The 14,055-nt window shown below is 49.5% G+C and overlaps 1 protein-coding gene across 1 annotated transcript in view; it reads right to left on the bottom strand.

Annotated features, from left to right (window-relative positions):
- DNMT3B (DNA methyltransferase 3 beta) overlaps positions 1 to 14,055 on the bottom strand; it is a 37,764-nt gene continuing 23,709 nt past the window's right edge. The window contains exons 10-22 of the mRNA XM_060124854.1: positions 12,251 to 12,376; positions 12,071 to 12,115; positions 10,797 to 10,876; positions 10,382 to 10,494; positions 9,836 to 10,019; positions 9,211 to 9,295; positions 8,143 to 8,288; positions 7,723 to 7,813; positions 7,254 to 7,402; positions 6,333 to 6,418; positions 3,718 to 3,787; positions 2,860 to 2,978; positions 1 to 1,501 (exon numbers count right to left, since the gene is read on the bottom strand). Of these exons, the coding sequence (XP_059980837.1) occupies positions 1,360 to 1,501; positions 2,860 to 2,978; positions 3,718 to 3,787; positions 6,333 to 6,418; positions 7,254 to 7,402; positions 7,723 to 7,813; positions 8,143 to 8,288; positions 9,211 to 9,295; positions 9,836 to 10,019; positions 10,382 to 10,494; positions 10,797 to 10,876; positions 12,071 to 12,115; positions 12,251 to 12,376 (1,436 nt within the window). The 3' untranslated portion in view covers positions 1 to 1,359. The remainder of the gene's footprint in view (positions 1,502 to 2,859; positions 2,979 to 3,717; positions 3,788 to 6,332; positions 6,419 to 7,253; positions 7,403 to 7,722; positions 7,814 to 8,142; positions 8,289 to 9,210; positions 9,296 to 9,835; positions 10,020 to 10,381; positions 10,495 to 10,796; positions 10,877 to 12,070; positions 12,116 to 12,250; positions 12,377 to 14,055) is intronic.

Raw genomic sequence — 14,055 nt, forward strand, 5'->3', positions numbered from 1 at the left:
GCCTAAAAATTAGCAAAACTGTTGAAACAAGGCACAATTTTTCCCCATACTTTGTTACATGGCTCCAGTTACAAAAAAAAAAAATTATGAAAATGTTAAAACAAAAATAGATGTCTGAGATTTAAAAAAAAAAAGTGTATAAAAAACCTCCCACAAAACCTGTCAACATTGTTCCTTAGTCTACAAAATAGCACCAGTAAGAAGAGTAAAAGGTGTTAAAAACCATTACGACAGCATTTCTGAAATGCAGCTTGTCCAACCTCCCACTCCCCCTAAAAACGATTTATCGATTTATCATGGAATAAAAAAGGACTTTAAAATCTCTGGAGGGAGGGTCGAGCTTTTATTGCAGTTTTCCCCCTGCAGTCTCTTAGATGAGGGGAAAGTGCGAGGAATGTGCTTCTGCCCCTGGCTGTCACGGCTGAGTTTAGAGAAGCCTAAGGAATTGGGGTGTCATACTTCTAATCTGGGGACCTGTGCCTGCGTAGTAGTCTGGAGGGTGGGGGGATGGGTGGGGGGCGTCTTACCTAAGCCTTCTCCTTCTCCCCCCTCACACGGGGAAGGGGGGAAGACAGTGAGAAGCCATACCTGTCTACACAATACATGGCAGCTTATAACCCAGCCCACCCCTTCCTGAGCTTCCAGAGGGTTGTATTGCAGTCACTGGGAGGGATTTAGCTAAGGGTAGCCCTGCCCTTGGGTTTATGGGGAAAAAAAATAGCCCTGAAAGTGATGATGATGTCATCCCGGCTGAAATCACCATCCTTGTGGAAAATACTCTAAATGGGCCCCGGATCCCAGCCCTTTATACTGAGGCCAGGGGAACGTGCCGGGGAAAATTCAAGACAGACATGGACATCATGTCCTCTTCTGCTAGCCCTAGAAGAAACCATCCTAGGCCCTTAAAAGGTCCCTTAGCTACATGTCTACTGCCACACACTCCTGGAAACAAGGAGCTGCAGACATTTAAAAAATTAAAGTCTTGCAGTAACTGTCTTGGGTGATTTTTCAGCATTAACCTGAGTATCGGAGAGCTGTCGGCACTGTGGTTTTGGTATCTTAGCCATCGTTTCTCTGAGCGGTAAACCCAGGAGGGAAAAAAAAGCCATCTTACTACCTATTTCAAGTTTTAAAATTTTAGAAGACAAAATGAGCACCGTGTCTGGCCGCTCCGAGCGACCAGGTCTGAATTGTGCACAAGGAGATGGCACCTCGGGGTCCCCCTGCCAGGAGGGGACAAGGCAGCTCTGCTCCCGACGAGGTACTCGGCCCGACCCCACACAGCTGAGCTGGGAAGGGCAGAGCCTGGGTGCACCTCCTGGGTCGTGGCTCTGCCCACACGCCCTGGTGCCTGGGGTACTATTCACAGGCAAAGTAGTCCTTCAAGGGGGCGAAGAGGTGTCGGATGACAGGTACACTCCAGGACCTCCCGAGCAGCTTCTGGCGGGCAACACGGCCCATGTTGGACACATCTGTGTAGTGTACGGGAAAGCCGAAGATCCTGGGGGTGGGGAGGGGGGCACCACAGTGAAAACACAGGGAGTCAGATGTGCCCCCTCCAGCGTGCTTAACGCCTCTGGGAGATCCTCGCCTCGGCAGCCAACGTGGCGCTGCTCTTCCTGCCCTTTGACCCGTCCCTTCCACCAGGCCCACCAGGCCTTCACATGAGCCCTCTCTTGAGCCCCAGAGGCCAGGCCCACCAGTTCTTCAGCACAAATGACTGTCATGAGGGCATGGTCCCTCTCTGAGGGCACCTGTCTTGTGCACGCCCCTACACTGACTGGCACGGTGCTCCTGGCACATAGATGGTGCTCAGTGGACCTTTCTCAAATGAATGAATGCCAAGATGGCCGGCCAGCCAGCAGACAGAAACATACCTCTCTTCAAACCACACAAGGACAGAAGTTAGGCAAACTGCCTTAGTAAGGAATAAGGACACTCACATAATGGACCTATTTCCAATCATCAGATGCTCAGATAATTTACTGTGAGTAAACTGAGGCATCCTGCACTTTCTTTCCTTCTTCAAAGCAAACTGCTGGATCAAGGGCCAAGCTGGACTTAACGGTAGATGGCAACCCAATATACCAACAGCCTCCTGCATGGAACTCTACCACAGGCCTGGGAAGAGGCTACAGATACACGGGACCTCATTCTTTCCCAGGTTTCCAATCTAATACCACAAACTAAACCAAGAAATAAATCCAGTTGTAGAACTAACATATCTGGAATGTAAATACTCTTATCAAATAACCACAAAACACAGCCAAAAATGTAAAGAGGAATACTCGTAGCCCTTACTGCATTCTAATCACAATAACAAAATAAAACAAAAGGAGAGAAAAAAAATTAAATACAGAACAGGAGAAATGAAATCTCAGAGCTGCTTCCCTGAATCAAAATAGACACACTACCAACTTAGTCAAATAAATGGATAAGGGAGAAGACAGACTGTGGCTAAGGAGGAATCAGCTTTAGAACAAGCGACTTGGCAGGAGGAATCCTGAGAAAGAGCAATGGCATGTCGGCGGGGTGTCCTGTAGCTGGAGCCTCATGCATCCTAGTGTCCCAGCATGGTGGGGCGGGCAAATGCCAGGGCAACACAGCCAACATAGACAGATGTGCCGTCTCACGACCTCATGTTCTGGATTCCTCACCACCACAACCCTTTTGCCATTTCTGCTAGGAAATAAGCACTAACTGAAAAGGTTACTCCCAGACCTGCTAACATAGAAGGTCACTGAGACCATGTGGAATTAAGGCAAGCACTTGCCCATTCGCACTGCTGGCCTTAACCATGTTTTCTTCCCCTTTCTCTCTATCTGCTTGATTCCCCTTTGCACGTACAGCCTTGCTCACCTTTCTAGCTCAGTGCACCACAAAACATCTTCTTTGCCATTCATGACAACAGGGAAAAGTTGGTTTTTCCCCTGTCTGATCGAGTTCGACTTGGTGGTTATTGTCTGTACTTTCTTTAACTGGAGAACAAAACGACATCATGGAGTGAGCACAGAATGAAGGGTTCTGGGTCAAGGCTCAGAAGCAGGTAAGGGAAGGAGGAGGGAGGGTGGGTGGCAGAGAGAGAGTGTCAGGGCCGGGCTCTGAGAGGGAATGAGAAAAGGAAAGTTGGAAGGACAAGAACACTCTGTGCTTCCCACAAACACCAAGAAGTTAATGAACAGGAAGGACCAGCCTCAGAGAGAACAAGAGATAAACAACAAATGACCACAAATGAGATCACATGGGGGCCAAGAAAACAGAGTTATTGATCAAGCAAGATTAAGCAAAATTAAAAGTCCACCCAGACTGTAGAGGATGGTCAACCAGGGTTTGAATGAATGGAGCTTAGCTTAATGGAAACATTGAAAAGTACGTTTATGGAGATCTTAATAGAATTATCCATGACTTAACCGTAGATTTTTTTTTTTTTTCTGCCAAAGTGTACTCATTTCTCACTGGGAGGATGAGCTGAGTCTCTGTGGAGTGTGCCTTCACAATCGGAAAGTCTACTTGCCTTTTCTCATAGTGATTTGTCTATCAAGAACCTCTCCTACACTGTACTTGAAGACAGGATAGAACAATTATGTGGGGAAAGAAGCCCAGCACCAGGGAGTCACGTGGGGGGAGGGGCAGGAACAAATTGGACACCAAGGTCAAGTCCCGATTAGAGATCACCAAGTGCATTTCCCAGTGGGCCAGGCACAGAGCACATCTTACCTTTGCTGTCCTATTGAACTCCAGGCAGTCCTGCAGCTCGAGTTTATCATTCTTTGATGCTATCACAGGCCTGAGAACATCCAAAACCCATTACTTCCTACCCCCTGGAAAGGGGCCTTGGCTAGGTGCCTCCCAAGGTGGGAGTGAGAGCCCAAGCTGCAAAATGTGCTCTGGCAGTGAACTTTGCTACAAATACATGATAAAAATGGCCCTGGCATGAGCACGAGCCTGTGTGCTGAGCCAGGGACAGACTAGCCCCTTGATGGCGGCCGGGGGGCGGGGAGCCCAATGTCCAGGAGTGAATGCTCCTCCTTCCCAAATGTTAACAGTAGTCAAAGCTCCTTCACTGGGGGGAGCAGGATGGGGAAGCACATTGTTGGAGGAGCCAGGAGATGCCTCAGTCTCAGCCCCACGGCTCACTGGCTGAGTGAATGACCTTGAGCAAGTTCTGCCACCTCTCTGGGCCTCAGGAGCTTGGATTAGGTCTTTGTGGGTCTGCTCACTCCAACTAGCACATCAAAGCCATGATTGCTTGCTTATTGCTGGAGTGCAGCCTCAGGAGGCTTTAATAATGGGTCCAAGTGAAGACCAAAGGTGGTTCACAAAAGGACTAAAATTAATTCCCCCTTGTAACTGTCACCACTGAAACCTGCAAAAGCAGAGAGAGGAAAACAGATGCTTGAGAAGGAGAATGGATAGAACTTCAGAAAATGAAGTGGTTAAGCAGGTCCAGACCAGAAAACCAGCAAAAGGTCTGAATGCACAGAGTTGATGAATGCCACAGCATCCCTGTGTAAGGAACTCCAAGGCCAAAAAGAAATCAGACGTAAGATTGGACATGGTGCCCGCAAGAGGGGCCATCGAACACAGAATAATGCCTCGCTGACCTCACCCTCGCTCCATTCCCAACTCTTCCATGGACCCAGGGGAGCTAAGGGCTCACAGCCCTGCTCTACCTTCTGTTGATTCTAGGACTGAAATCTTAACAACCAAGATGTTTGGTCTAAAGGCTGGATTTGGGTCTGTGACCCGGGGTTGACGCTGGCTGAGTCATGGATCCTGCACAGCCCACCTGTAGCAGTTCACTTCTCATCCCAACTCAGATAGTGCTCAGCAAATCCCATTATCTAGAATCTGATCCCTCCCTGTCATCCCACAGGACACCCTCCTGGAGCCACTGCTCTCATTGTGTTCAGTGCATGTGGATGGTACCTCTTGCGCACAACACAGTAATCAAAGTCAGAGCCCTCCTCCTCTGAACAACACCTCAGCTGCCTCCCCACTTCTGCATTCACCACGTGATAGTCTAGTCTTCCACCAGAAACCCTGAGAACCAGAGACACAACTCATCTCATCCGCTTAAAATCTCACGTGAACTCCTGGGTCAAAGTAAATATGTGTTGCCATGACTACAAGCCTCACATAATTTGGCCCATACTTCGGAGTTCTCAGCCCTCCTCTCACACCCACTCCACACCCACTCCCTACCCCTGGAACACTGTTCTCCGAGCTGCTCTGCGAAAGCCTGTCACTGGCCTCCCTGATCCTCTCCCTTCTGCTCTCAACTGCATGTCTCCACTCCATCACTTTGGGTCCTGCTGGGATGAGAAGCCTCCCCATCAACTCTTCCAGTGCCCCCTCCAACCCTGACCCTGAAATCATTTGTCTTCTCTACGCCTCCCTCACTGGCTCTGTGAGAGCCAAGACTGACATCTAGTCACCACGGAACTGGCAGCAGGGACAGAAGTGTCTGGCAGGGTGACAGCTCAGGAACGGAGTGAATAAGCGGAGTTCATTCCACACATGAACATTGCACCATCTGATGGGCTGATAATGAAAATATAAGACACCCAACAGAAATCCCAAGCTATTCCAGTACCTTCTGACCTCTGTCCACACTTTGCTAAATGTCTGAAAGTTATGTTTCCAACACTCCCTTTTAAAGAAGAATCTTTTTGAAGCTAACTCATTTGCAAGTTATATTACCGTCACATTTGGTATCTTAATTAGAAGGTTGGCTTCCGTGAAGCCACATAAAGGAGACAGTTAACCCACAGCCAAGCCACTTGCCTTGTGGCTCTCAACATGAAAGGACTAATGAAAAGTTGGGGAAAGATCTCAGTCAAGAAAATCCAAGGGAGACAGGCTTTGGGCTACCAATTGTTATCTCAGCTCTGCCACCTGATTGGTCACCACAGGCCTGGTCCAGGGATCACTTCCTCTCAGGGGCGGGGAGATTAAGTTCATTTCCCAATGGACCGTAACTGGGAGGAGAGGTGGGGTGTAGAAACATCAGCATCCCTCGCTGGGAAGAAGCTGCTCCAACACATGGCACTTTTAAGCACCAGGTTCCCTAGGCAGAGCAGAAATAAATGCACTGAGGAATCCTGGCCTGAGATTCTCAGATACTTGGTGTACAGCCTAACAGGCTTCAACCATAACCCTATGGTTGAAGGGGTTGGTCTGAAGCAGAGGGTGAGGCCTTTTCTCAGCAGAGCCAGCTCTTTCTACAAGGTTCCAATGTGTCTCTCTCATAAGAGTCGATGGTTAATGGCTCATACCGTTAGTTATATTTAACTTGGCTGTTACCTGCCCCACTCGGAGCCCCTTGTTACCTGTTCATCCCGGGCAGGTTGCCCCAGAAGTATCGGGCTCTGTGAGCAGCAGACACTTTGATGGCATCAATCATCACTGGATTACACTGCAGGGAGAGAGAAGGGCAGCTGCTGGGAGCCCATGGCAGAATGCAGGCAGCAGACAGGTGACATGGCAGTCCCCTGGCTGTGGAGGAGGCATGGCTACTGTCAGGCAAGGGACAGACTAATTCCCCTCAAGAATCTGACTGAAGGGCATAGCTAGTGCCCCCATATGAATGGTGGGGAAGGAGACCAGATCAGACCGGCAGGTTATAGGAGAAAGTATCCCCTGGGGCACGCCATGTTATTACAGAGTGTACTGTGTACAGTGGTAAAAGCAACTCAAAACTGAAATCCAGCAGGTTGAGGTCCTTGTTATGGAAGTGCAGTGTCGGCAAAATCTGACTTCTGCCACTGGTTGGTCAGGTTCACAGGGCATGAGGGAACTGACCAGCCAGTTCTATAGCCTCACTAGCAGAACTTTAGCTCTAACGTTGGGGGGAAATAAGTATGTACATAAAGTATTTACTACAATGCTTGATGCATATTAAACGGTAAATAATTAACTTGCCCATGGTCCCTAATGCAGAGTTTCTGGGAACAAGGGTGAGAAGAAAAAAAAAAAACTCTCTAGAGTAAAAAATCTCCTTCATGATGCCTCCAAAAGTAGGTGATGGTTTCATCATCTGACTTCAGTGGGTTTGGGGTGAGGTGAGAGATCAAATGTTTTCCAAGTACTGAAGAGAACCAACCGACTCCATTCCATTACTCAGACCTAGCCATGCCCTCCATGGGGAACCCGGAAATCATTCCCAACACTGGAAATACCCTACACCCCCATTGCCAGCAGGGCCTTCACGCTCATGGTATCTTGACAATCAAGACCCCGGGTCCCCTCACCTCCAGGAACCGAGAGATGTCCCGCTTGTCGCCAACCTTCATGGCCACCACATTCTCAAACATCCAGAAGAAAGGCCGGTCTTCACCCTCCTTGGGGCGTGTGTAATTCAGCAGGTGGTAGAACTCAAAGAAGAGCCGGCCTGTGCCCTCTGAGCCCACAAAAGAAAACGGCAGAGCCAGGTTCAAACCATTCAGCTCACCCCTCCATACTGAGGCCAATGGGTTCCCGATGACTAGCTAAGGCTGATGCCTTACTGTCCCTTCTCCCTGCCACCCTCTGCAATGACAGGCATCAGCACTGCGGTACTCATTTATATCTCTGGGGACTGGGGAATCACTATGAGGCATGAACAGAGACAACAGGTAAGTTTGGCCAGAAGCTAACAGCTCCTTCTCAGCCCACTCCTCCTGAACCAGCACTCAGGGAACACAGGGTCTCTTGGGACCACGGGAAAGAAGGGATGCTCACCATACAGGCCTTTCCTGGCAGGGTTCACATTTGAGAGATCATTGCATGGGCTTCCACCAATCACCAAGTCAAAGGGGCCCCATTCTTCAATCTGCAAGAGAAAAACAGTCCGGGATAGGGGTGAGGATGGAGAGATGAACAGCCTGGGTTCCAGGTAACCAGCTAGAAGAAAACCCACTTCTAGGTCTTGCTTGGTGATTTCAGTCTCCCAACTCTACTTTTGACCCAAGAAAACCAAATGCTCAGGATACGCTAAGATCTAAATCATTCTGAATGAGTTCCAAGTTGCGGGTCTAACAGTGCAGCTTGATGGAACCAAACCTTCTCTTCTGCCACAACCCCGGGCATGGAGAAGGTGGCAACGTGGCTGTGAGGACGTGGGGGACTCAGGGAGTGGAGGAAGAGGGGGGCTGCCCTCACATTTTTCTTTGTGATATTCCTGACGTCGTTCACATATTTGATATTGCCCTCATGCTTAACAGTTCCAACGGCGATGGACTCTTCACATACTTCGGAGGCGACATATTTCTCCACTTTGATGCCCAATTCTTTGAGGACCAAGTACCCTGTTTGGGGGGGGGGGTAGAGGGGGAGAGAAAAGACATCAGGGTTGTCCAGCCGAGGGTCCCTCCTTTCAGTGACTCTAAGCCATCTCCAGAACTAAGACCAGACACAGCCAGGCCATGGCAGTCCTCAAGTGGACCCCTGCAGATGGCAGGGTCTAACCCTAAGTAACTGCACACTGGGCCCCCCAGGCCCTCTGTGGAGTTTCATGAAGAAAATATGTATATATAACTGGTATAGCCTACTGGCAGCATTTATTAAAACTGACAGGCACATAGCCAAGGCCCCTCATCTACCGCCCCAGCAGAGTCAGATACGTGAATGGGTATCTTCTCCAAAACCATGCTGAGAAAAAAAAAGCTTTAAAAGCTGTCAGTGTTTTAGGCAGGCAGACACTGGTGAACAAATAGAAGTACAAGTGATGCTAAGTACAGAGCAACTCATTCTCACTGCTTCCTGCTCTAGGAAAAGGGAAATGTTCCTGACAATGCATCACAGGGCAGTTCTGACAATGAAATGAGTTAAATCAGGCAAAGTGTCCCGGGGCAAACATGCATGTTGGCTATGCTTATTCTATACACAGGAAACCTAGAGGAAACGGGAGGGTACAAGGTTAGAGATGTTAGGAGAAGAGTTGCCCAATTAATAATCCCCAATATATCTATGCTTATGGAACGGAAAATAATTTTCCAAAATTCCTGTACATAATAAAAAATAAAATGCAGAGGCTAAAATATCCATGCCTTTAAAAAGGACCAAAAGCGAACCAGGTGGGCGAAATGGTGGAGAGGTTTGAGGAGAGAAACAAGGAGCCAGTGGATTTCTCAGAACAGGTGACCAACAGGTACTTCCCAGGGGTCTTTCTTGACACTGAGAACGGACACCTGGATCAGGTGAGCATCCCCAGGTGAACTCCTAACTCACCTGTCGCAATTCCGTCAAACAGGGACAAGACTCGAATGGGTCGCCTTCGGTTTGCGGGAATCGCAGGGTATAACTTTGGGGCTTCCTGCCAGGTTAAATAAAGAGGTCATGGAGGTCAAGGTGTGGGTATGGGGAGGGGGACTCAAGCTCTGGGAGGAGGAAGGGCTGGCCTTCCTCTGAGGGACACAAGCCCTGAGCTCTGCCCTTTCTTCGCTGGGATGCCCTGGGGAGCTTTGGCACAGATGGCCCTTCTACCCTTAGACACGGAACAGATGAGGCTCTGACACGGGTGCAAAGTCACCCACAAAAAGACACGTGCTCCTCCATGAACTTGCAGCCCAGGAAAAGCCATATATGCCCACTAAGACTTGGGAGTAGGTCACAGGCTTCCCTCCCCTCTGCAGTTCCACTGAGACTAAGGCTGGGTCAGTTCCATTCCTATTTCTTCAGCAGGCCCTTGAAAAAGCCAAGCCAAGAAGGAGGGGAGGGAAGAACACTGGAGCTGCCTGGGAAGCGCACACAGGACAATTAGCCGGGGCTCCAGTCTGAGGCTCTCAGACGCTCCTCTGTACAGCGGAGCTTTGTTTCTGTGAACTCCACGGACTGGGGCGGGTGCCAGGCTTACGTAGTCGAGCCCCGGGTCGCTGGTGAAGAAGGCCTGCAGGCGCACACTCCAGTCCTTGCGGCGCCGCAGGATGCCATGGCAGCGCTGGGGCAGGCACATGTAGCAGCTCCAGGGCTCCTGCAGCTTGGCGTCCGCTGCCGTGCCCGGGCCCACCAGCACCTCCAGGCACTCCACGCAGAAGCACCTATGCCGGGTAGCGGGGAGGAGGGGTGCCCGTCATCAGGCAGCTCTCCTGCGAACCCCACCCTCCCCACGGAGCTGGCGTGTGCTGGCTGAAACCCTCTCGGGCCCCCAGTTGCCCTTCGCCATGGGCGGGAAGGCCCTGTGTGTGAGGAACAGCAACCTCTCCCTGGACACCTGGGCGCCCTCAGTCCACAGGCAGCTCTGGGGATCCTTCTCTAGCCCGCTCCCTGCCTTTCTTAAACCCATCCCTACATCCCAGTTCTACTTCAGGGACATAGAGACTTCAAGGACAGGCGCCCACAGATATAATACTGACTCCGGGCCCCGTCCCCAGGTCAGCGAGGCTCCAGTCCCCGTGCTCACCGGCAGCAGCTCGTGTTGCTGCAAAGGAGCAGCTCGCGGCCCTCACAGCACACGGTGCAGTAGGACTGGTAGCCGTCGTCGTCGTACATGTAGAACAGCTCAAGGAACCGGTCCTGGCAGCCAGAGAGAAATGCCTGTGAAATCGGAGACCAGGGACCTCCAGGCCCCGCTCGCTTGCTCACTGGCGGAGGCCCTAGAACGCAGCCACAGAACAGGTCATGGGCGGCCTGGTGCTCTTTACAGGGACAGCTGGCTGGGGTCTGCGGGGCACCGCCCCTCGGAGTGAAGGGTGGGGCGGTCGGCCCCACTAGAGCCTTCCCGACCGCCTACACGCAGGTGCTTCATCCTAGGGAAGTGCAGGGAAGTTGAGAAGAAGGGAAGGGGCAGGAAAGTCCAGGGTGGGGATTGGTCTTACCCGGCATGTCTGGCAGAGTCCACCCTCAAAGAGAGGGTGGAAGGACACGGGGTTTTTCCTACCACAGGACAAACAGCTATCTGTAAGAAAGACAGGGATGCAGCTTGTGGCAATGACAGCCCCAAGGTCAGCTGCTGAAGCCTTGTGTCTCTTTGTTCTTATTGACTCCATGTTAGGAATATGCCAGAGATTCTCCACCATTTGTTCCTTTGACTGTGCTTCAAAGTTGCCATCTCCGTTCCAGAGATGGAGAGGCTAAATCGACAGCTCCAAGCAGAAGGTCCCACAAGACAGGCAAACGTCTGACCCAGAAATGGGGGGGCAGGGTGGTGTCCACAGAACAGAACAAGGAGCAGCTGTGCCGGCAGAGGAGCCAAGCTTGGAGGGTCTGGTATGAAAAATCTTTAAAGACTCTTTACAGACTGGGACTTTTGGAGAATTTGTGGTGATGCCAGTTTGCCTGTTGTCTCATCATGATAGGACTTGCCCGTGACCAATCCTACACAGAGCCATGGCTGGAATTTCAGACCCTGGGTCCTTTTACTATAGGCTATCCTGTCCCTTCACATCAGCAGGTCTTACCGACCTACATCCCTGACCAGGTGGACCAGGCCTGCAAAATAAATACCAAGCACCCCATGCCAGGAAGCAGACAGATGAAGGAGTCTTGGGGGATAGGAGGATCATGGGTCCAGGTTCCCAGAATCAAAAGGGCCTGCTCCAATCGGGGCTCCCTGGGTCAACAGCTCTGTTGTTTTCCTACCCAGCACTGACTAACCACTTACTATTTGTTGACTAAAGGACATCGGGCTGAGGAAGCAATAGACAGCTGTCCTCACACATTCCGAGTTCCATTAGATGAGTACTGGGCAGTTTCGATCCCAGCGGAATTCCCAGCCAGGGCAAAGAACCAGAGTTGGCTGGAGAGTGACAGTGGTGAAGTGTGCCTGCCTTTCACCCCAAAGCCAGTTGCAGTGCTTGTTCAGGGGGCTCACGAGGCCATAGATCATGGTTTCAGGTTTTGGGCTCTCCCGGCCCAAGCATCCTCATTTCCATTCTGTCCCCAGGCACACTTCCTGCTCACTGATCTTAGGAATCAGCCTCAGTGAAAATCAGGCAACTCATTCTAAGTAGCATCTGAGTAAGATGTCCACGCCTCGACCTGAGGTCAACGCAGAGTTGGGGGTGGACCTCCGCCGGGCAGACCAGCAGGCCTGGAGCACAGGCTGGGAGCACTACCCAGGCAGGGAAGCCAACCAGGGATAGGGCCTTACCTTCGAGATTGCTCTTGTTGTTGGAAACATCTGAAGCCATTTGCTCTGTTTAGAAAAAAGAAGGGGTGAGATGAGGTCGGGGAGCCTCTTACTGATCATCTACGCCCTTGCGGGGTGGTCACTACCTGCCCACTCCACTTGAGGATGGACCGCCCCCCAGCCTCCTTGCCCCACAATCACCTCGACTCTGGTCCTCCTCTCCTCGGTCTTTGCCATTGTTATAACAATTTGTCTTGAGGCGCTTGGCTGGGGGGCAGTAGTCAGAAGTGGCGGAGTCGTCAGCTGTGCGTCTTCGTGTCTTGTTCTCTGTGAAAGGTGGGGAGAAGGCAGCCATGGCTGGGTGGGAGGAGGGTGCTGGGAGGACAGGACCCTAGTTGCTATGCCTGGGTGCCGGCTGCATCCGGCCATGACATGAGTCTACCCTGGGTGTCTCAGGCCCCTCTATGGAAAATTTGCATGAGGATGTAATTTAAAAGTCCTCACGTAGCTAACCCACGTACAGGGTCTTCAACAGCTGTAGTTGCAAAATACATGCTCTAGACCCAGCACAAAGACAATTAGACACAGCTCAGTCTATAGATGAAACCCTGACACTGTCTATGATCCCCAATGAGCTGATAGCCACATGTAGCTACTGAGAACTGGCAATGTCACTTGTATGACTGAGGAACTGCATTCTACATTTAACTTCTATGTGAATTTAAAAACTGCAATTGATCCAATTAACTAATTCATTTGGAACAAGTTGGACATTTGTGAAAATAGACATCAAGTATTTCTAATGAGAATTTAGAATCCAAATTGAGATGTTCTAAGACACATCAAAAATGAGATATTGAAAATAGGGCTAAAAGGTCATGTAAAATATCTTAATTTTTTTTATACTGACTGTTGGAAATGCTACAATGTTGGAAATAGATTAAGTGTATGATGAATATTAATTTTACTCTTTTTTTAAGCTTCTTAATGTGGCTACTAGAAAACATTTAATTATATTAGGTGGCTACTGTTTATATGTCTATAAATTCCATCGTATTTTTATTCAACCTGTACAGTATAATCCATAAGGGACATGGTTAAGTTTGACTCTGACCCTAGGAGAGAAAATTACACAGCCGTTAAAAATCATAAGGACCCTTTAGTGAGAAAATGACATTTGACAGTGCTTATACGATAAATAGAGAAATAAAGGGAAAGCAGGAATCCAACCAGTGTACAGAAAGAGCTGGAAGGACGTGCACACCCAAAAATATGGCCCTAAAGGGCAGCTGTGAAGGTTGGAGTGAAGGGGCAGGGGTAAGAGCTCAGGTTGACTTTTAACAGATTTGATTCTTTTCCAGTGACCACTGTGTATGCAAAGAAATTGAAAGAAAGTGCAGAGAAAGAGTGCATAGTCAAAAGATGGGGAGGGAATACCGTGTTTCTTTGCTTCTAAGTTCCTACTGCCTGCACGACGAACCTTCGACTTATTAACCACTTTTGGCGGGGAGGGACAAAACAAAACAGAAAACACTGCGTTAAATATAAGGATTGTAGGACAAATCCTGGATTTCCGGAGAGTGACAACAAGAAACCACAGATCCCTAATAATGGGGGAAATGCAATACTGGTCAACGTGAGGATAGATGATGCCCGTTTCTGAATGGAGGTGACTTATAGATTTTGGGAGTTTGTAGGGTTTTTTTAAAAACACATTCCAAGTTTTCTCCAATATGCAGAGCTTAATTATTTTTTCCTTTAAAAAAAGATGCTAGTGAAGATTCCATCTTGACTCTGTTTACTCAAGCTTTAAGAACAGACTCAGGGAGGTGCAAGAGGGAAGGGATATGGGGATATACGTATACATTATAGCTGATTCACTTTGTTATACAGCAGAAACTAACACAACATTGTAAAGCAATTATACTCCAATAAAGATGTAAAACAATTAAAAAGTAAATAAAAAACAAAGAACAGATTCAATCCCGGTTATGTGTACTTGACCT

Source organism: Lagenorhynchus albirostris, chromosome 15 (assembly GCF_949774975.1).
Source record: "Lagenorhynchus albirostris chromosome 15, mLagAlb1.1, whole genome shotgun sequence".
Classification (NCBI taxonomy): Eukaryota; Metazoa; Chordata; class Mammalia; order Artiodactyla; family Delphinidae; genus Lagenorhynchus; species Lagenorhynchus albirostris.